Source organism: Enhydra lutris, unplaced genomic scaffold (genome assembly GCF_002288905.1).
Source record: "Enhydra lutris kenyoni isolate GAN:26980312 unplaced genomic scaffold, ASM228890v2 scaffoldscaffold13, whole genome shotgun sequence".
NCBI classification, from domain to species: Eukaryota; Metazoa; Chordata; class Mammalia; order Carnivora; family Mustelidae; genus Enhydra; species Enhydra lutris.
This window is the reverse complement of record NW_019154097.1, coordinates 46,121,185-46,142,563: the sequence shown is the minus strand read 5'-3', so window position 1 is coordinate 46,142,563 and position 21,379 is coordinate 46,121,185. Positions and strand designations below refer to the sequence as shown.

General features: G+C 60.4%; 1 protein-coding gene across 4 annotated transcripts; it reads left to right on the top strand.

Moving 5' to 3' along the window:
* Positions 1-6,169: 6,169 nt before the first annotated feature.
* LOC111145701 (linker for activation of T-cells family member 2) lies at positions 6,170-20,777 on the top strand. Of its 4 annotated transcripts, none has more exons than XM_022500825.1 (13): positions 6,170-6,385; positions 10,077-10,199; positions 10,606-10,645; positions 13,163-13,206; positions 13,352-13,412; positions 13,627-13,664; positions 13,925-13,960; positions 14,043-14,085; positions 14,489-14,544; positions 15,583-15,651; positions 15,900-15,971; positions 16,378-16,499; positions 19,941-20,777. In XM_022500825.1, the coding sequence occupies exons 2-12, from the start codon at positions 10,088-10,090 to the stop codon at positions 16,479-16,481; spliced, it is 675 nt and encodes a 224-aa protein (XP_022356533.1). In that variant the 5' UTR covers positions 6,170-6,385; positions 10,077-10,087; the 3' UTR covers positions 16,482-16,499; positions 19,941-20,777. The 4 variants fall into 4 exon arrangements, with proteins under 4 accessions (XP_022356533.1, XP_022356532.1, XP_022356531.1 ...); XM_022500824.1 differs by lacking the exon at positions 6,170-6,385 and adding an exon at positions 7,422-7,542 and having other exon boundaries at positions 20,394-20,777; XM_022500823.1 differs by lacking the exon at positions 6,170-6,385 and adding an exon at positions 7,423-7,542.
* Positions 20,778-21,379: the final 602 nt, after the last annotated feature.

The following is a 21,379-nucleotide window of genomic DNA, read 5'->3' as shown; positions in this document are numbered from 1 at the left end:
GGCACTTGGGGGGGGGGCAGGGGGTGGCCGTGGCTTCGGAGCTGGAAAGCCTGCGTGTGAACAGCTCGGTTCTGCAGCGCCCAGTCCCGCTCCGGGCCGCGGGGAGCAGCTCGGGGCTGGCCAGCGGCTGGAGCCCCTGGAGGAGAGCCCCGCGCACGTCCCCGCCGCGTCTCTGTCCCGGGGTCTCAGCAGTTACAGAACTCTCTCCTGTCCTTCCTTCCCTGCCTCCTCTGCTTCTGAATAAGAACCATTTGTGTGACACCAATGCTTAACTTACGAAAGACATGCATTATGTGGTTGTAGCCGGGCCCGATGCTTTAGATGACCTGCTTACATCTCCGTGGGGCAAAGGTTAAGAACAAAACACATTCATCTAAACTTCTGGGCCACCCGGTTGACTTTTAAACGTAAGAACGGAATTCCAAACACTTCACACATTCAGCTATATGACCGAAAGGAAATCTATGGATATGGTATTTTGTGAATGATCTTTTAAATAAAAGAAAACCTTACGTAATATTTAATGCTTGTCCTTATTTTTGAGTTCTTTCCAGCTGCCCTCAACGTGAAATTTGCGCCGTTTTAAAGTCGGGAAGCGGCAGCCGAGTCCGCGGCACACGCTGCGGCTGCACGAGCCACGCGTCTCTTGCTTTGGGATCTTACAGGAATCGAGAGCTTCTTTTCAGAGCCAGTGATGATTAGAAACAGCACACCGGGGTCTTCCCTTTTTCCCCCTCGTTTCCTAAGAACGTGATTTCCTGAACAGAGACCGTGCGTGCACAGGTGTGTGGCCATGGTGTTTGACTAGGTTTTCAAGGCCGTTTCTGCCCAGAATGGGAGAAATCCGCTGTTTATACGAGGGGTCCCTGCTTTGAATAATGCTTGTGTTTAGCGGAAGTTCTGGGTGCTCCTGGGGACGGTGGTGGGGGCTGCTTCGTGGCCAGCGGGTGATAGGTTGTCGGGGGCACTGCTGGGCGGTTCTGTGGCCCAGGGGACAAGGTGCAGAGCTTTGCCGTGTCAGGGAGAGGCCCGGCTGGCGGCGAGGGTGCTGGCAGACGACTTGGCCTGGTGCAGGGAGGCGAGGCTTGACGGTGGCTCACCCTGCAGGGGGAGGGCAGGCGCTGTTCTGGTGCGAGCAAGCGTGGCCGTCCGTGTGGACTGCCCCCTGCCCAGCCTGGAGGAGAGAACTTGATGCTCGCTGGTGTTTTCTCTAAGAGAGAGGGTCCCTGAAACCAAAAACCCTTCGCCCCACGTATGGTTGGGCTGGTGGCCGGAGGCTCGAAGCCCAGCTCTAGGAGGCTTCTTTTCAAAGGTCACTTGGATCCCACCTCTGAAGGGCCTGCAGCGGGCTCAGACCCTTGGGTCATCCGGGTTTCCAGAGGTTTCTCGGGACTGAAGCGCAACTCCCGCCCGGCTGTCTTCCTCCCTCTCTCTCCCTGTGACTTCCCCGGGGGTGTGATCGGGACAAGCTCCTCTTCCCTTGGCCCCTGGTGTTTGTGCCGTGCTCGGTGTTACAGACGGCAGCTTAATTCCCGCCTCCCATCCCGAAGTAACCGAATTGAGAGAGGAGGGTGCGTCTTTGTCTTTGCCCAAATCAGCACCTAAACAAATGGGTTCATTTTCACAAAGGTTTGCGCACAGTATGAATGTTCCAGAGATGGGTTTCCGTCTGCATTGTTTTTTGGTTTTTTTTGTCCCTGCTGTTTGGTTTTTCTTTTTTTTTAAAGATTTTATGACAGATGCAGCGAGAGGGAGCACAAGCAGGGGGAGTAGGTGGGAGAGGGAGAGGGAGAAGCAGGCTTCCTGCGAGCAGGGAGCCTAATGCGGAGCTCGATCCCAGGACCCTGGGATCATGACCTGAGCCGAAGGCAGAGGCTTAACCCACGGAGCCCCCCAGGCGCCCCCCGTCCGCTGTTCTTAAACTGCCCTCAGAGAAACCAGATGTAATGGGACGTCAAGCGGGGCCATTTTAATAAGGGGCTCAGGTTTCTGAGAATGTTCTTACCTCAGAGCCCATCTTGTCAGGGGCCAGACTGTTTCTCCCAGTCCCAGGGGAGGAGAAGTTTGCATACCCAACTTTCAGAAGCCAGGGCTTCCCCTCCTGACCGAAACGTCTTGTTCAGGGAGGTCTTGGCAGGAGGCAGAAAGGAGGAGGTCAGGAGGCGTGCGTTCGGGTCACAGGAGGGTGCCGGGATTGTGGCCTGGCCTCTGCTCCCAGTTCAGGATCTTCAGAAAGGGCCTGGCTTTCTCCCTGAAGGAGGTTACTTGGTCGTTACTTGGGCGAGAAGAGCCAATTTCCACCAGCCTCTAAAGGAGCTCCTGGTTGAGACTCCCTAGGAACAGATCATGTGGGCAGTGAGATGGTGCCCTGTGGCCCGTAAGAGTTCTTGCACCTGGTGGTTCCTGTGTTTTTCTGTTTTGCGTAAACTCTGCGCCCAACATGGGGCTTGAACTTACGACTCTGGGATTCAGAGTCACACGGTCCACCGACTGGGCCAGCCAGCCCCACCCCCCCATCCGTTGCTTTAAAGCCTTCTTTACAACTGGCTCTTCTCACAAGTACTTAAAATACTGTTGTTTCCTTCTGTCCTTTTCACAGATTCCGCCCGGCTGCGGGGGTCATGTGGGGCCACTAGCCTGCGCAAGGTCTGCTCTCCGGGCGGGCGATCACAGCAGTAGGACCTGCTGGGGCCCATTGTCGTGCGCGGGGCTCCTTGGTCTCATGGAGAACGGGGCAGGCCTTCCGTGCCAGCCCCTCCTCCAGGTCTCGCCCTGTGGACTTATCACCAGTGCTCTTACCGGGAAGTCCCGCGGGGAGGCAGACAGGGTGTCCCCTCCCGGAGCACCCTTGTCAGCCATCCTCAGTGTGTCACAGGTGGCTCCCCTGCCCTATGCTCCCCAGATCCGGTGTGCCCGGCACGCAGGGCCATGAAACGGCCCGCGGCTGGCAGGTGTGTGGGGGGGGGCGGCTCCTGGTGCTTCCTCGGGTCTGCCCTTCACGAGGTCCACAGGCTTCTAAATCCACACATCTTAGTTCCTTCTGCAGTTTTTGGCCATGAACGTGAACCGAAATAACGTACTTGACTCTAACCTACTACTAATCTCTGCCCACCTCTGTAGCCACCCCCTAGGTGCAAAATACCAAACACACAAATAAAAGCACACTATTTCACAACGGCAGGCTCTCTGGTGTTCCGTTTGGAGTTCTGTTCACAGTGGGAGGCAAGGTGACCATTAGTAACATCATTAGCGGCCCAGAAGCTTATCTTTCTGAACGGGACGGGGCAGGAGAGAAACATGGGAAGCTTTTCAGGCAGCCCAGGGATTCTGCAAATAGCCACGATTCCCTTGGACTTGGTAGAGGGATTGCTGACATGCATTACCCTCTAGTGAAATTAAGAGTGTGCTCACTAGATAACCTTTTTTTTTTCTTTTTTAAAGATTTTATTTATTTATTTGACAGACGGAGATCACAAGCAGGCAGAGAAGCAGGCAGAGAGAGAGGAGGAAGCAGGCTCCATGCTGAGCAGAGAGCCCGATGTGGGGCTCGATCCCAGGACCCTGAGATCATGACCCGAGTTGAAGGCAGAGGCTTAACCCACTGAGCCACCCAGGTGCCCCCTAGATAACCTTTTTAAAGTACTCTATCAAAATACAAACAAAATGAGAAGAATGCTATCCTGCCTCACTAGCAGTCCTGGCTAGTAAGTCAAGATCACACGGAGGAAAAAAAAAAAAAAACTCCCCCACGCCTGCCATCACGACCTGACAGACTGGTGGCTAGAGAGTTTGTGTCCTGCAGAGGAGCATGTAAGTCGGAACTACACTTGGGGACTTCACTTGGGAATGGAATGTCCCCATGTTCTAGAGCCCAGTGGTTCCCCTCCCGGGTATGAGCCCCAGAGAAAGCACATTCACAGCAGCAGAAGCTGTGTTCAGATGACGGAATGGCCCGGAGGCGCACACAGCATCGGGTCACAATGCAATAGAGGGAAAATAAGTCCGACGTGGTCAGACGTGGTCAGACGGCCTGGTGCTCATAGAACGTACAAACCACTTTAAGAACCTACCTACACCTAGAGGACAAAGCAAAAGTAGCAGGTCCTGAGGTCGGGGGAAGCAGAAGGATGAGGATACTCTAGGTTCCTTTGGGTAGTGAGTTCACAACCACAAATAAACGTCAGATTTGGCTCAGGAGGAGGGGGTAGATGGAGGCTCGTTGGCACCTTAAGACGTGGAGTTGGGGGTGGCAGACATATGTGGGGCTCCAGGGCGTTCTAGAATGTCGTACGCTCTTCGGGTGATTTTTCTGAAAAAGATGGCACAGCTTCCCATCAGCCTTTAGGATATATATGACCCCTGAAGATTCTCAGCTTGGAATTGCTGAGTTTTTAGAGCTGTCGCTTTGCTACCTAGGGATCTTGATTAGGTCCCGAGTGTGCACACAGCTGGCCCCTTAGTGAGCTGAAAAGCCAGTGTGTCTGGAGTGATGACGGTTTGGGGATGGATGGTGGTGATGGTTGCACAACACTGGGAAGGTAATGGTACCAAATCACAAACGGTCATGAGAAATCTGTAATACACAAAAACTACTGAATTATAAAAAAAAAAAAAAAATTGAAACCTTTGACGCAACTGGATGTGAACTGTCTCGTTTTTCAAAGCCTATTTTCTAAGTCACAACTCTGACTTATAAATAAAATAGGACCTTAGAGGACTTTGAAAATTGACCAGAAGGGGGACAGCCTCCTTTTTCCACGCAGGTACAAAAAGGTACAAAAATTATTGGAGATGGGAAACGGGCTTGGAGAGGGTCTGAGGGCTCCCAGGTCCCACTGCAGATTGACCTGGAGACTTTGCCAGTGGTGAGAGGTACCGTCTGCCATTGCCAAGGCCCAGGACAGAAGCCAGGCATAGGACAGCTCCTTCCCATCAGACGGGGGAGCCTCTGTCAGTCTCTGCCAGCTGGAAACCCCTGGGCAGGCACCCAGTCCAGGGGTCAAGGGGCACCGACGCTGGCCCACATGAGTGGGGGCTGGGCAGGTGGTCCCATCAGGAGGGCTGCTGGCGTGCACCCACCGACCTCCTGCACTTGCGGGTGCTGGGAAGACAACAGACTGCAGACCGGGGTTCAAATCCAGCATAGCTTCCGTGGGCCTCCAGTCTCATCGCCTGGGTAAGTGACATCCAAGGGGCCAGTTACCAAGGGAACCGAATGCAGCATTGCCTGGCGTGGGGCAGGGAGTGTGGCGGTGCCCGCACAGGTCTGGGAGTCAGCTGCAGGAGGATGAGGACAGGCGCCGGGGGCAAGGCCCACAGGATCTCCCACATCAAGGCCAGGCAGGTGCACTACCCTTCTTCCCCACGGGGTGGCAGCCCCGGGCAGCCCTGGCCCTGGCCCTGGCCCTGGCCCGCTGGTGCCTTTGGGGCTGGGCCTCCTGTCTGAGCCCTGGCCGCCCCGGACAGGCTGGAAGAGAAGCCCAGTCCTCCGGCCCAGGGAGGCGGGGGGCCCTGGGACCAGGAAGCCCAGGTCTGAAATGCCAGACTGACGGGGGTTTCCCTGGGGTCTCCTGGGAGTGTCGGTGCCACCAGGGGTTTGATGGCCTTGGGCCAGTCACTTACCGCCCAGTAACAGGCAACAACACGGAAGCACCCCGTATGTTTATGGGCCCCCCCAGGAGCCGACGATGGCAGGACTAGCAGCCGCAGGAGGGCGTCTCTGGGAACTGTGGGGGAGGGGAGCAGGGGGGAGCCATGGCTCGTGGCTCGTTCCCCCCTTCTCCAGCCCTTCACCTTGCCTCCCCGTCCCGCTTCCTCTGACACGTGCCCTGTGACATCTTTTTCTGTGTGTGTGTCTCTCTCGGGGCCTCTCCCTCGCCGGGTGTGTATGTGTGTGTTGGTGTGGGGTTCAGTGTGTGTGTCTGTCTGTGGCTTCCTGCTCTCTGGCCGCCTGTGTGTGTCCGAGGGCTCACCCCACTCCGCTCTCCCTCTCCCCCTCTCCCCGTCCCTCTGAGTGTCTCTTCCTCTTTGTGTGACTCAGGGTTCCGTGTGTGTGTGTGTGTGTGTGTGTGTGTGTGTGTGTGTGTGTGTGCGCGCGTGTGTCCGTCCGTGCGTCTGTCCTCTCTGAGCCTGTGCTGATGTCTGTCTCTTGCTCTCTCCCCTCCGTCTGTCTCTCAGCGTCTCTCCCTGTCTCTGCGAGTGTCTCTGCGTCCCCGTCTGTGCAGGCAGCCGGTCCGGCCGAGCAGCGGATGTGAGGGATGATTCAGGGCTGACAGGAAGCCCGCCGCCTCGCCCGCTGCCCGCCAGTATCCGCGGCGTCGGCGTCCGCTCAGCAGGTGCGCCGGCTCGGCATGAGGGGGCCGCAGTGACAGGCCCCGGCTCTCAGGTGAGTCTTCCTCGGCAGTGCCCAGGGCCCGGCCCGGCCCGGCGTGGGGGGCCCCGAGGCTGCCTCCCACCAACCCCCCACGGGGGTGGGAATGGCCCTACGGGGCCTGCGGGAGGGCTGGGGGGTTGGGAAGTCGCTAGAACACCTGGCTCTCCCTCGCTTGGCCCCCTCGCTGGGGACCCCTCTCTCGCAACCCTGCTCGGGTCTGGGGCTCCAGCGCTTTCCCACCCTCGCCTTCTCCAGCCCTGCCTACACGGGCCTGGCGGGGGAGAATCTCCTGGCAGGAGTGTGTGTGTGTGGGGGGGGTCTCATTGCTTCCAGAGACCCGGTGAGGGGCCAGACCCATGAGCCTTGGTTTCTTCATCTGCGAAATGGGACTGAAACATCCCTGCCGCTAGGCTGTGGGAGGACGGGTGAGACTCTGGGCAAGTGTGCCCAGAGCCCACCGCAGACCAGAGGGAAGCAGCCTTCCCCCTACGCCGCCGCCCCTGCCCGGCCCCCAGCCTGGCCCACCAGCCCTCGGCTGGGGAGCTCCTTGACCCCGGCCGCCACCCTCCCCCACCTCTGCCCCAGGACCAGGGCTGCACGGGCCCCGCAGTGGCCACCTGAGCCTCCGGAGCCTCCATTAGAGGCCCCTGGGTCGGCCTCAACTGAAGGCCTAGATGAGGGGGGAAACGGAACAGAGCCCGGCAGATAAACCTCCCCAGGGCTTGGACCCAACCTCTTTCTCCTACCCCATAGGCCGCCCTGTGGCCCAGGGAGGCCTCCTTCCGCAGGTGAGGCCTGAGGCGGGCTGGGAGATGGGGCAGGAGGGTCTCTGAGGGCCTTTCCCGCTGGCCCAGCCCAGCCCCGAGGGCCTTCCCCCAGCTCGGCTGTTGCAAACTTTGTTCATCTGAAAACTGCGTACTTCCCTTTGTGCTATTTTGGCCTGTGTACCACGGCCTGTGGCCGCCTAGCCTCCCCGCCCAACCCAGCCCTGCCTGCCCCTTGGGGCCCTTCTGGGGGCTCAGCCTCCTCCCCCAGCCCTCTTCCGCCAGCTCAGAACCTGGGTGGGAAAGCCAGGCCTGGAGGCAGGTTGACTCCGTCTGGGGGCCGCTGACGGCCCATTCCTCAAATCGGTCTCTCTTTTAAAAAAGATTTCATGGTTCTTACAAAAGGTAATACAAGACAGGGGTCAAAGAGCAGGGAGGGCCTTGGGGGTCGGCCCGGCCCGAGCTTGGGGATCCTGGCTCCGGGACTGGCTCGCTGGACGAACTTGGGCCAAGTACTCCCTCTCTGGGCCTCGCTCTCCCTCCCCGGCTTGGGGTGTCTGGGACAACGGAGGGGCTGGGGCGGACCCCAGCCTGCCCTGGGGTCCCGGCGTGATGGCCCACGTGCGGGGTAGGGGAGCGGTGGAGGGAGGCTCAGACCCGCGTGCAGGGGTGGGGAACAGGCAGGAATTCCCTGGTAGGTTGTTGCAATGCTCACCTCCCAGAGGCGGCCCCGTCCCCTTCCACAGAGACCCTGATGCGGCAAGTCACCGTAGCCATCCAGCCGTGTCTCCCCCACCTTCGTGCCTCATGACAAACCTGAGGGATGCGTGTCATTATTTCCCTGCTCCATCCTGAAGGCCAGCGATGTTAGACTTAATGGCGGAGGCCCCCTCGGCGCGCTCGTGCTCGCCTCTCCTCCCTCCCCCAGTGCCAGGCGGGTGGGGTGGACCTGGCCTAGGGGGCAGCTGGCCCCTGCTGCTTGTCCCAGGAGAGCAGGGGCATCCGGGGAGCAAGAGGGCTCTCTGGGGGCCAGGATCCCCTGGGATGGTGGGCCGCCCTTCCCCGGGACGGCGGCCTCAAGGGCCAGGCCTCGGGAGCGCGAGGGAGTTCTCCAAACCAGACACAGGAGCCCGCACAGGCTTCTCTCCGGGAAGCCCGAACGCAGAGCCAGGCTGCTTATCATCTGCCAGCAGTTCTTTGAGAAAGGCCCTGGGTTGGTCCCCATTTTACAGATGAGAAGACTGAGGCTAACAGATCCCAAGGCACAGGCAGAAGTCCTCCCGCCACCGCCCGGTGCTCCCAGCCCTGCACCACCTCTAGGGCCCTTGGGCTGCGGCTTGAGGCCCAGCAGAGAGCCTGCCCCATGCGGCCCTGGTGTGTGGAAGCAGGAGGCTGCGCAGGCTGGGGGGGCGGGGCCCGGTCCCCGAGCGCGGGGGCTCCCCACGGACGCCCTCCTATCCCATCACGATGTTTGGGAATTCTGGAGTTCCCGCTGACTCACTTGGTGTTCGGGGAAGGAGAGCCGGCTTCACTGGGACAGCCCCGATGGGGGCTCAGGGTGGCTCAGGCCTCCTTGTCATTTGTGCCATGAGGGCTCAGGAAGCTCGGGGAGGTGAGGGGACAGCCCAGTGCAGCCATGGCCTCGGGGAGCCCAAAACAGGAGCTGGGCGGTACAGAGCTCAGCTTCTCCCTGCGCCTCGCCTTCCCCAGCTGTAAAGGGGGGAGAAGCCCTCCCCCTGGGGGGACCGAGCCTGCAGAAACAGACATGCACAGAGGGGACACTCCTGGGGCAGGGCTCCCTCGGAAACCCCGCTGTGGCCCTCAGTTGTGTCCCTGGCCACTGCCAGGAGACTGACTGGGTCTCTCGGGATGCCAAGATTCTCCTTGGAACCCCCCCCTCCAAGAGGGCTGTACTTGTCCTCCCTGGCCTGGGTGTGTGGCTGCCTATGGCTCGGTCAAGGACAGGCCATCACAGCTTGGCTCCTCCACTGGGGCCGGTCACTGACCCAGCAAGGGCCCATTGCCAGGCTGGGTTCCGAGGCTCCTTTCCCCGCAGGGTCCCCCCTCCCAGCACATCCCACCTCCACCAGCCCTGGGCAGCCCACCCAGTCTCTCCCCAGAGCACCCTTCTTCCCCTACCGTCCTCAAGAACCCCTGGGTGTTTAAAGAACGAAACCCCAGGAAGCCTGGGTGGCTCAGTCGATTAAGCGTCTGCCTTTGGCTCAGGTCGTGATCTCGGGGTCCTGGGATCGAGCCCCGCATCGGGCTCTCTGCTCAGCGGGGAGTCTGCTTCTCCCTCTGCCTGCTGCTCCCCTGCTTGTGCTCTCTCTGTCCCTCTCTCTCTGGCAAATAAATGAATGAAATCTTAGAAAGGAAGGAAATCCCACTCCCAGCTCCCCTGAGAGGCATGGAGAGGGACAGAGAAGCGCCCTGGGGTGCGTGGGGGCTCCCAGGTCTCCTGTATGGAAGGGACCAAGGACTGAGCTCAGGGAGCAAAGCTGGGTTTGCAGGAGGCAACAGGTGAGGCAGTCCGGAGGCTGGAGTTGGAATCCTTTCTTTCTCCTGTGCAGCCGGGATCCCCAGCCTCAGTTTCTGTATCTGTGAAATGTTGGGAGCCTCTCCCGCCACGGGTGGTTGTGTAGATTAAGCGAGGGCACTTTGGGACATATACACATGGGGCGGTCTGGTGGGTCCCCAGAACCTTCCAGCACTTACCAAGTGTGGGGGATGGCCCTGGGGGCCCGGGATGAAGGTCTGGGCTCAGGTGGGGGAGAAGGCCTGGCTGTGGCCTGACTCAGTCCTCGGACAGGGAGGGGACATGGTGCTCCCATGGCCTGGGCTCCACTGCGGGGCTGTCCGGGGCTGGGGGTGACAGACACCCAACAGGGTGGGGCTTGGGGGGCTCTGGAGAGCTGGTCACAGGGGGTCCTACGTTGCAGCACTGCCGGACATGTGGCCAGGAGTGGACATGAATGTGGAGAGCGAGCTGCTGTGGCCCGGGGTGGCCCTGTTGCTGCTGCTGGGGACGGTGGCCAGCTTGTGCGTGCGCTGCTCCCGCCCAGGTAAGGGCACGTGGTGGGGACAGGGGTGGGGTCCCCAGCCCTGGCTGTGGTCCAAAGGCGGTCAAACAAGTTTCACAAGGCAAGGAGGAGAGCCCTGAACCACCCATGAAGACGGTGGGTCTGGCTCACTGTGGGGCTTTGGTTTTGTTGCGGCTGGGGAATGTTCTGGAAAAACGGGGGTGGGGGGGCTGCTGTGCTGCCTGCAGCAGCCACCTTCTCCAGGCTCTGCTCTCCTAATAGCAAACATCCTGTCCATGACGGGTGGCCCACAGGGGTGGGCGGGCCAGCCCCCACGTCCCATCCGAGGCCTGCCCAGGGCACAGGGGAGACAAGAGGAGGGGGGATGTCGGATCTCAGTTCCCACCCCAGCCTGGGGTCACTCGCTAATCCGGGCTTGTTCTTGCAGCGGTGAAGAAGTCTGAGAAGATCTATGAACAGAGGAGCCCGTGAGTGTCTCGGTGTCCCCAGCCCAGGGACTTTGTGTCCCCTGACTGTGGGCAAGCACACAGGCTTCCCCTCGTGTTGTCCACGCACCTCTGCCCTCAGCCCTCGCTCCCGCCGTCTCCACACTGGGCTCTAGTGGGTCCAGAGCAGTGCAGGGAGGGAGGGAGGGACGGAGGGAGGAACCCTCAGGGCTCTCCACGCACTGTCCCCTCCTCCCTCCCCACCCCCACCTGGGCCCGAGAGAGCTTTGGGGAAATGGGGTGCCACTCTCTGGCGGGCCCCCCTCTATCTCCAGAGATCCACCCTCTGCCACCCGCCTGGGGGAGCCCACCAGGCTGGTGCTGGGGCTTGACAGAGAGCCCTGCCCTCCCAGCAATGTGGGGAGCAGAGACCGGGCACAGAGAAAATGTGAGCCACGCGCAAGTCTCCCTGGAAAAGGCCAGCCGAGCTCTGGGAGGACGTGGTGGGCACGTCCTCGGGGGCTCGGGAGGAAGGCCTGAAGGGGGAGGTGGGGAGGATGTTAAGAAAGAAGGCAAAAAGGAACATGTCAGGGAGAGAACGGGGTGGGTGGTTCTCCCTGCAGGACTGGGGTGGACACTTTCTTCTGGGGACAAGGTGGTATGTGTGGGCATATCTGGAGAGGCGTGAGATGGATGAGGAGGGAGGAGAGCCTCAACTGTTGGGGAGAACCCATGGCCTCTGTCCTAAGGGCAGAGGGGAGCCACAGAGGATCTGGGAGGAAGGAGGTAGGGGTAGAGAGGAAATGGGGTGGTGGGGGTTCACTGACCCCAGGCCAAGCAGTGGGGTCCGGGCGGGATGGAGCTCCAGGCACCCCCGGGGCTAGCGAGCCACTCTGTGTATGAGCCCTGGGAGGGTCAGCCGTGCTGGACACTGCCGACCACCAGTGTGGCCCAAGGACAACCCAGGGAGGGAGGAGGGCCGCCACTGGTGTCCTTGCCCTGAGCAGAAAAGTGACCGACGGAGTGCCTGGGGGCCTCTGAGACCTGCGTGCGACATGCATATGGGCCAGCACCCTGCTCACACCCACCTGCCACCCCCCCCATTCTTGTCCAGGGGAGCGCTCCTCTCCCCGCCAACCGTGGTGTGTGTGTGTGGGTGTGTGTGGGTGTGGGTGTGCGCGCGCGCCGTTCGCACGCGCACACTCTTGCCTGGGGAAGGAACTCACGTACAAATGCACACACACACACCCTTTCTCATTTCCTTTTGCAACTGAAAAGCCACAGTGAAATTTGAAAATAGAATGTCCACATCCATGCCCACCCCTGGGGCCGGGGCTGGGCTTTTTCAGGCTTTTCTGGCCACTTGGTCCTCCGGATGACCAGCCTACGGTCTCCACTGGGGCTGCCCCCCACCGCCCCGCCCCTGCCCCCAGGCAGGCCTCCCTAGTCTCTCCTCCTCTTTGCCCTCCTCTCTCAGTGCCTGCCCACTCTGGGCCTCTGATCGATGTTAGAAACATAGGCTGTTTGAGCCAGAAATGAAACCACCTCATAATGGGAAGTGGAAGGCTGGGCCTGGGCAGGAGGAGGCTGTGGGCGGGGGGGAACTTGGGTTCTCCCCACTCCTCTTGGGTTGAGTCCTGCCCGTGCAGTTAGGACATCCTTCCTAAATCAGGTCACCCTGACCCCTCCCCAGCCCCCCTACACCAGAGCTTCTGGAAGGCTGGGTCAGGTGCCCCTTCTGGTCCAGAGGAGGAACCCAAAAGGCTTTAATGTCTAGCTAATCTGCTCTACCATCCTTAGCAGTGGCTTCCATCCTCAAGGGGACTTCATGCTCCAAAATGGCAGCTAGAGCACCAGCCCTCACCTGTGTGTTCCAGGCAGTAGTAAGAAGGAAGGATAAGGACAAAAAGGGTGCACTTCTGTTGGCAATGCCTCCTCTAAAGTCCCAACAATCTTGGCTTGCGTTTCATTAACTAGAGCTTAATCACATGGCCACACTCAGGCACAAGAGAGGCTGGAAGATACAGTCTTCTAGATGGACCTAAATAAAAATCCATTTCAGAGGAAGAAGGAAATGCCGGTATGGCCAGCTACCTTGCTGTGTCTGCTAAGCCTTGAAGTTACCTCACCAGTTATGTGGGAGTGAATGGTGTGTTTGAACATCTCAGGAAGGCTGGTTACCCTCTGGTTGATGTCCCTGAAGAGTCTCTGGACTCTCACCTCAGAATCAGAGGGCCACTGCCCCAGCCCTGCTCACAGCCCTTCTGGACCATCTCCGGGGGTCCTGGGGAGGCCGTGGAGGCCGCTGGCTCCAGCTCGGGGCTGTACGAGAAGCGTGGATGCCCAGTGGGCAGGGTTGGGGAGCAGTCCAGAGAATGGGGGCTTCGGGGAGCCCTGGATCTGAGGCCCAGAGAGGGGTCAGCTCCTCCTCTCTTTCTTGCCCTGGTCTGCCCCTCCCCACTCTGGTCCTCATCCCTGTCTGTCCGTCTCTCCTGTCTCTCTGTCCCTTGGGCTGTGGGGGGCCAGGCCCTGGTTCAGCTCAGCTCCATGTTTTTCCAGGGAGGAGAACCAACAGAACTTTGCAGTGGCCCGGACCTATTCCTGTGAGTCCCCAAACCCAAGGGTCCAGGGACGAGGCTCAGGGTTGGGGGTGTCCATCTGGGGACTGCGGCCCGATCTCATGGCATGGGGGGACGGCGCTGGCAGGCTGGCCTAGGGGCCCAACCAACATCCCCTTGTCCTTTGCAGTGGTCAGGCAAGCCTGGCCTGGGGCCCTGGTGGACATGGACTCTGACGTGGCCCTAACAAGGTAGGACTAAGCCCCCTATCCCAGGCCAGGAGGGGTCACAGCCCCATAGGAGGCCATGGGAAGGTCCCCACCTGGCTGAGCTCAGGCCAAGCCCTTGGACCTCGGAGCCCCAGAGCTGGACCGTGAGGGCCCCACGAGGGGGCCGTGGTTCCGAAACCCTGGGGCCTCTTCCCCACCGGCCCCCCTCAGCCCCTCCCTCGTCCTTTTCCTGCAGGAAGGACAAGCTGCTGCGCTTCTCCCCCAGCCTCGAGGGTGAGTGGGCCTCAGACGCAGGGGTGGGGCAGGGGTGCGGCGGGCCGAGGCAGGTGAACATCCGGTGGGACAGGTGCAGCGTGGGGAGGCCCAAGGGCCCGGGGGAGTTGGGCCAGGAGGGCCCGGGGTTGGCCTGGCTGGGGAGGAGGTGGAGAGCAGGTGTCAAGGTGGGAAGGCAGGAAACACCTGGGCCCTTGGAGGCCCTTCCCTGGGGCAGGGGGCGGGAGGAAGCCGTGAGCCCAGCCCGGCCTTTCTTCCAGATTCTGAGTCCTCCAGGTACCAGAACTTCAGCAAAGGTGGGTGGGATCCCGGGACGCGGGGGCTGCAGTGGGGCCTGCGGGCCGAGCTCTCAGGCCTGACCCTTGCCTCCTCCTGCAGGGACCAGACTCGGACCCAGATCTGGCCCTGATGCGGCCCACACGTGAGTGGCCTTCTCTGGCTGGCGTCTCCCCCCTCCCCTCTCACCCCCCAACGTCCTCCCTCTAGGAAAGCTTCCTGCCCTAGAAGCCACGGGCCGAGGAAGGTGCTCGGTAGCCCACTTCCCCTCATGGGGCCATGTCCCTCCTTTGCGGGGACAGGGACGTGGCCCCGCTCTAGGGCATCGCCCAGAGATAAGTTCCATGAATCCCAGAGAGCAAGAATCAGGGATGTCTCTCTGTCTCATGGATGGGTCACCTGAGGCCCAGAGAAGACGGAGACTTGCCTTGAGTCACCAGTCAGGCCGGCTGGAGCCATGCGGGGTGGCGGCTAGAGCATCCGCTGTGACCCTCTCGGCCCAAACCCTGGCCTGCCCAGCTACCTCTGTGTCTGTATCTTCTTGCCAGAGCCCCCATTTCCATGGACTATTACAACTGGGGGCAGTTCCGGAAGCCCCAGGAAGGTGAGGGGGAGGGGGCAGGGAGGAGGGGGCCGGGGAGTGGGGGACGTAGGCGGTGGGGGCAGGCGCCCCGGAGCAGAGTAGGGAAGGGGTGTGTGTGGGAGGCAGGGAGGGGAGAAAGCAGCAGAGGTGAGGGAACAAGAAGGGGAGCTGGGAGGGGGGTAGCGGGGGGATGGCTGAGCCCCTCGTCACTCAGGGGCCCCCTCAGGGCTGGGCAGCTCCTGATGAATGCTGTGGGACCTCGGAGGAAGGCCCCGGGCCAGGCAGCCATGGTGATACTCGAAGCCCTACAGGCCCTAAGGAGGCTGGGATCTTTGGACCTTAACACCTCGGCTTTAGGAAGGAGAAACTGAGGACCGAGGCGGGCAGGGCCTGCTGGGAGGAGCTCAGGTCCAGGCTTGAAGCCCACTCCCACCCCCGGCTCCTGCCTGGGCCACCCTGGGCTGCAGGGGTGGGGCGCATGGCAGGCAGAGAGAGGGGTCCTCTTCTCCCCACCCCATCCCTGCTGAATATGGGAGGGACCCTCCTCCCTTGACGCCGCTTTGGCGCAGACGGCTGCCACCCGGTGGCGCAGCGGTTGGAGCTCAGCTTGCAGGGGCGACGGGGGGTGCCAGGCTCCGCTAGGCCACATTCCGCCTAGGCCCACCCTGCCTGCCTGAAGGTTAGGCTTTAGGACAGCCTAGGCCTGCTTCCTGTCTCTCCTCGGCCCCCAGCGGCTCACCCTGCCCCTCCCTGCCCGGTAGCAATGGGCCTTCCTCCCTCCAACTGTCCAACTGCCTGATTGCAAACCCGCCCCTCATGTCCCCTCCCCCCGTGCATCTGGGGTGAACTTGGAAGACCAGGAAGGAGCCCAGGGTGGAGGCCGCTGGAGCCAGGCCAGCATCCACTAAGAATCTCGTCCAGGAGAATGTTCCGAGACCCCGTGGGGGACACAGAGGGCAGGGGGCTTGGCAGGACAGGCCAAGACAGGACAGAGGGAGGAAGACCCAGGCCGCCGGGCAGGGCCCCCCAGCAACCTGACCCTCACCCCTTCCCTGGCAGATGACGACAACGAGGACGCCAACTCCTACGAGAACGTGCTCATCTGTACACAGAAGGAGCCTGACTCAGGTGAGGCTGTGGCCCGGGGACTGGGCAGGGAGGCTGGCCTCCTGCGCCGGGCCCACCCGTGCCGGTCAAAGTCACCGCCCGCTCCAACCCAGAAGGCTCACCCTTTGCAGGAGCACCTGGGTGAGGCCCCAGGGGTCCCGGCCTCAGTGAGCATGCGCAGACAGGGTCCCTTCTTCCCCTGCGGGGCCCGACGACCAGCCACAGCGGCGGCCGCCTGTGCCAGCCCCTCTCCCGGGGTCTCATTGCAGGTGACGAGGGATCAGAGGACTACCAGAACTCCGCATCCATCCGGCAGTGGCGGGAGTCCAGGAGGGCTGTGGGTATGTTGGGGGAGAGCAGGGGCTCCGGACTGGGGGGGCCTGGCCTGGGAGGATCGGGCAGGTGGGGTGTGGAGAGGGAGGGAGGGAGGGAGGGAGCATCGGTTGTGGGTGGGGGGCTGGCCTGGGAGGATGGGGGGCGGGCAGGCTCCCGTGCAGCTCTTGTAGCTGATTTCACAACGAAGCCTCTGGCCCATCTGTGGCCACCGTGGCCTGGAACCATGCCAGGCCCCCTGGGTGGAAATCTCTGGCAAACCCCAGAGATGGGACCGGTGCAGCGTTCCCTGTAGCATTTCCTGCAGGCTGTTCTGCGGCATCTGGGGGCCTGGGCCCGAGCCCCTGGCTGGGGGAACAGGTGTGGGTGTGTCCGCATGACCCGTCTGCCCCCCATTTGCCCGCTGGTCCACAGAGCGAGCCCCGAGGGAAGAGCCTCTGACCCTAGCAGGCAGCCCAGATGACGACGGCGACGACCCCGATTACGTGAATCAGAGTGTGGCAGCCACAGAAGCCTAGGAAGGCTCTGGAAGGAAGGTACGGCCACTCCTCTCCAGCGGCCTCCGCCCAGGGTGGTGGACCTCACAGGCCTGAAGGGGCCCCATCCCATCCCAAGGAAAAAACAGGGCTGGTGAGCCACGGCAGGGGGTCAAGGGGTAGCACCCATGGGTGCTGAAATGGCGGGCTCTGTAGGGTGTTGGGACTGAGCTCCTGAGCTGTCTGTGCCCACCCTGCCCCCAACGCCACGGCAGGCCTGGTGACGTCACAGCCTCACGGCAGCCACAAGGGCCTCAGTCTGCTGTCGGGGGTGTCAGGCCGAGGCAGCTGGAGAGTTGTGGGGTGAAGGGTGGGCCCCGGGGAGCTCTCTGCAGCCTCGAGCGAGGGACTTAACCTTGTGGGTTAACCTTGTAGGACTCTTTTCCTCACTTGCAAAATGGAGCAAATGGGACACAGCACGTGAAGGACACAGGGGTGGGGGTGGGACTGGGGGGTAGAGGACGGCGTCCGTGAGGGTCGCGGCTGGACCTGCTCGGGCTCCCCAAACGCACAGGGCACTCAGCCTCCCGCCCCGGGGCCCACTTAGAGTCAGCGAGCTGCTGGGGCCCCGGCTGTAACACCGCACGGGAGGCGGGACTGACCCCAGAGGGTTCTCGAAGGCAGGCGGGCTGGCAGCTCCTGGGCTGGGAGAGGAGGCCTCGGAAGCATGAGCCCACCGCTCACGCACTCCCCAACAGCTCCCGGGCCTCTCCGGGGGGCCAGTCAGCCTCAGGTGCTGGGGACCCAGCAATGAACGAAATCTACCCATGGGCACCCGGAGGGCGCGGCTCTTGATCTCAGGGTTGTGAGTTCAAGCCCCACGTTGGGTGTAGAGAGGAGTTAAAATTAAAATCTTTCTTTTTTTTTTTTTTTTTAAGATTATTTATTTATTTATTTGACAGAGAGAGAGAGAGAGAGAGATCACAAGTAGTCAGAGAGAGAGGCAGGCAGAGAGAGAGGAGGAAGCAGGCTCCCCATTGAGCAGAGAGCCCAATGCGGGGCTCGATCCCAGGACCCTGAGATCATGACCTGAGCCAAAGGCAGAGGCTTAACCCACTGAGCCACCCAGGCGCCCCTAAAATTAAAATCTTGAAAGAGAAAAACATCTACCCAAATCCCTGACCATTCAGGGCGTTACTCTGGTCAAATCGAAGACACAAGATGGCTGTGGGCTGAGAGGGAGGACAGGAAGGACAGGTAGCATGTGAGAGAGTGATAAGCTCCACAGAGACAAACCCATAGGCAGGAGGCCGCGGACAGCAGGGCTGGGGTGGCCAGAGCAACTGGGGGTGCTCCCTGCCTGCCCCGCCGTGGGTGGGGGCGTGGGGAAGGATGTGCAGGGGGGCAGAAGCGCGCCCAGAGGGTCTGACAACAGGGGAGGGGGCCGCCCTTGGGGCAGGGGGGGCGGCCTGGGATCCTGGGAGTGGGATCCTTGGCTACCGAGAAGGGAAATGAATTCAGGGGACAGCAGAGACCAGTGAGAATCCAGGTAAAGGGTGGAAGCAAACATGCATAGAGTTTTCTTTTGTCTCAGATTTTTTTAAGTTTATTTATTTTGAAGTAAGTTTAACACCCAGCATGGGGCTCAAACGCACGACCCCAAGATGTAGAGTCACACGCATTCCCGACTGAGCCAGCCGGGCGCCCCGCCCCGTCTCCGTGTATTTCTGAAATTTCTTCCTGATGGCTTCGTCGACCCATCAGATCTCTGGTATCATGTTGGTTGACCTCCACGTGACTGCATTTTTCCATTTTTCTGGTGATTTCTGGCTTCGTCACCTTGTGGTTGGAAAAGATGTATGGTCTGATCTCGATCTTCTTATGTTCACTGAGCCTTGTTTGGTGGCCTCACAAGCGGTCTGTTCTGAAGAATGTTTCGCGTGCACTTGGAAACAATGTGTATTATTGTTTGGATGGAATGTTCTGTGTTTCCCTGTGATGTCCGAAATGGCAGCTGTTTTTTTGTCTTTTGTGTTTTTTTAAAAATTTTTAATTTTTTTTTTAAAGATTTTATTTATTTATCTGACAGACAGAGATCACAAGTAGGCAGAGAGGCAGGCAGAGAGAGGAGGAAGCAGGCTCCATGCTGAGCAGAGAGCCCGATGCGGGGCTCGATCCCAGGACCTTGGGATCATGACCTGAGCCGAAGGCAGAGGCTGTAACCCACTGAGCCACCCAGGCACCCCTGGCGGCTGGTTTTGAAGGCGGAGCCCACGGGATTCACTGATGCGCTGGGCGTTGGGGGCCGGGTAGAGAGGAGCCATGGGCTGCAGGTCTTTTGGCTGAGCGACGAGAGGATGTCACTGTCCCTGAGAGGCTGTGGCAGGGCAGGCCTAGTGGGAAAACCACCTTATTTCTGGATCTGTTCGGCTGGAGCTGCCCACGCGGGGAGAAATTTGTAGCGGTCAGCTGGACAGCAGAGCCTGGGCTAAGGGAGAGGCCAGGCTGGAGACAGACGTGAGCTGCCATCATTGAGAGTGACAACTGTCAGCCCCTGGGGGAGCAAGGCCGGGAACAAGGGTCGGCACTGAGGCCCGAGGCTGGGAGGTGAAGCAGAAAGGGCAGCGTCCTGGGCCGGAGGAAGGCACTTGGGGAGGGTGTGAGCAGGCACAAGGCAGGCGGGGATGCACTGAGCACCGGTGGGCGCTGGTGAGATTCGGCGGTGGTGGGGGAAGAACCTGCTTGTGTTCGGAACACAGGAGCCCCCAGACGGGGAGTGAACATTCCAGAAGCTCCGCTTCAGAGGGGAGCAGAGATGTGGGGCAGGTTTTTGAGCTGTAAGGTGGGTTGGTTCAAGCGTGGGGTCTGGCCGAGGCTGGACCTGGCTCGTGGGTGCTGTCCCACTCCGGGGATTGGACGCCACAGGATGGCATCTGCAGTGGCCTGCTGAGGGCCAGAGGGACCCGATCTCTGGGTTCAATGAAGTGGAAGGTTTGCTCGGTGAGGCAGAAATGGGGCTGAGTTAGAGCTGATGCTCCTGGCAGGTCCCGTCTGGGTTGGAGGGGAAGGTCAGTCACCAGTCCTGTGCTGACAGACCCCAGCCTTGGCCAGGATCCACGAGCATAGGAATTTAGGAGGGAAAGAAGGCTGCTTGGGGCGCTGAGCGTCTGCCTTTGGCTCAGGTCATGATCTCAGGGTCCCGGGATTAAGCCTTGCATGGGGCTCTCTGCTCAGCAGGGAGCCTGCTTCCCCCTCCCCCTCTGCCTACTTGTGATCTCTGTCAAATGAATAAAATCTTAAAAAAAATAAAGGAGGCTGCTCGATGGGCAGGTCCTTCTCAGCCTGGCTGCAGGAGAGTGGCTGAGCATTGACCATCGCCATGCCTCCCTCACTGACCGTGACCGTGACCTAGCCATCCCAGCGCCAGGGCGGGGGCGGGGAAGAAAGTGCTAGTCCAGGCCACCTTCTCCCTTCTAACAAACCTTTTCGGTCTTCATTAAGGAGCCGAGGGAGCCACTAGGCTGAGGGCTGTTCACTGCCTCCCCTGGGGTCACTTCTCTCTCGGGAGCTGCCCAACCTCTAGACGCCCCACGGTCACTCCTGGGAGATACACCGAGACGTCCAGAGGACCATCCGTCAGGCCGTGGGGGGCCGGCCGGGGACAGGACAGTTATACGGGGAATCAGCCCCTGGCCCGGCTTCAGCGAGAGCCCAAGGCTGAGGGCAGCGTAGCTCCTGCCCTGATCGATGCCCCGGGGTCAAGGCAAGCTGCCTTCCTGTCCCGTCTGAAAAAACACTGCGTGTCGCTGGGATTCCTGTGCCTTTTTGCTTCGGATTCAGATTCGAAATTGCTGACTCGTGTCAATGGCTGGGATCTTTTTTGTGAGCCGTGGACGTGTACAGTTAATTTATGTGGGTGGGACCGTATTTAATCATCTACATCCCTGGGTGCAGAATGTCGTCTGTCTCGTCTCCTGGAAGCATTACACGTCATGGCTGTTGTCGGGGGGGGCCCAGAGCCCCATTCTTCGGGCTTCGGTCCACTTGGAAGCGGTGAGGCTACAGGACAGCCCTTCCGTGGGGACGTCTGCTGTGGGCAAAGCACGTCGTGTTTCTGGAGAAGGAGCAGCGCGGAGCGGCTGAGTGGGGCCCCTCTCCGTTGTCCCCGAGTCCTCCCTGGCCCCAGGACTGGACTCACTGAGCTGAGCAGGAACACAACTGCCTTGTGGGAAGCACAGGGGCCCCCGGGGACCTTCGGAGGCAGATAAAGCCACAGCCAGAGGGACTAGATGTTTCCTTCGACTGAAACGTCTCAATAAAGCCTGTTCTTACTAGCGATTCTCGTGTCTGCATTTCCTGCTTCGTGCAAAACCTTCCAGGGGAGCGGAAGTCAAGCCTCTTGCCTAATGGAAAAGGACACTGAGGCCCTGAGAGAGAGGAGGAGAGCGAGCGAGAGCTGGGGACAGGAACCTGGTCCTGGAGGCCACACTTTCCAGGGCGCTACACTGACTTTCCAGAGTTAATGCCATCAGTTAGGAAATGAGAAGGAAAAACAGAACACAGCTGCTGGCCCCTTGTTCCTTCCTGCCCAGTGTCCTGATCTCCCAGACTCAGAGACGCAAGGGGTACAGTGGGGCTACGGAGGGGGGTCTGGGTGGGGAGGAGTCCGACCTCCACAGTTACGGGGTATGCGGCACAGACACGTGCCTCTGGGCCCTGGCCCTCCCCTGCAAACTCACAGTGATCACGAGCCTCCAGATAAGGGTAAGATTGGGAAATATCTTAAAATGTTTTTAAAACCTTACTTTGCCATTTTTGAGGACCTTAATTCTTCCCCACCACCTTTTCCTAAAAAAAATTTTTATGTATTTAAGAGAAAGGGAGAGAGTGAGGGAGCATAAGCAGGCGGAGGGGCAGAGGGAAGGGCAGAAGCAGGCTCC

Excerpts from the sequence above, each read along its gene's own strand:
- LOC111145701 (XM_022500824.1), top strand. Across the intron at positions 10,646-13,162 it reads ATCTATGAACAGAGGAGCCC|GGAGGAGAACCAACAGAACT; the intron begins GTGAGTGTCTCG and ends ATGTTTTTCCAG. Across the intron at positions 15,652-15,899 it reads ACAGAAGGAGCCTGACTCAG|GTGACGAGGGATCAGAGGAC; the intron begins GTGAGGCTGTGG and ends GTCTCATTGCAG.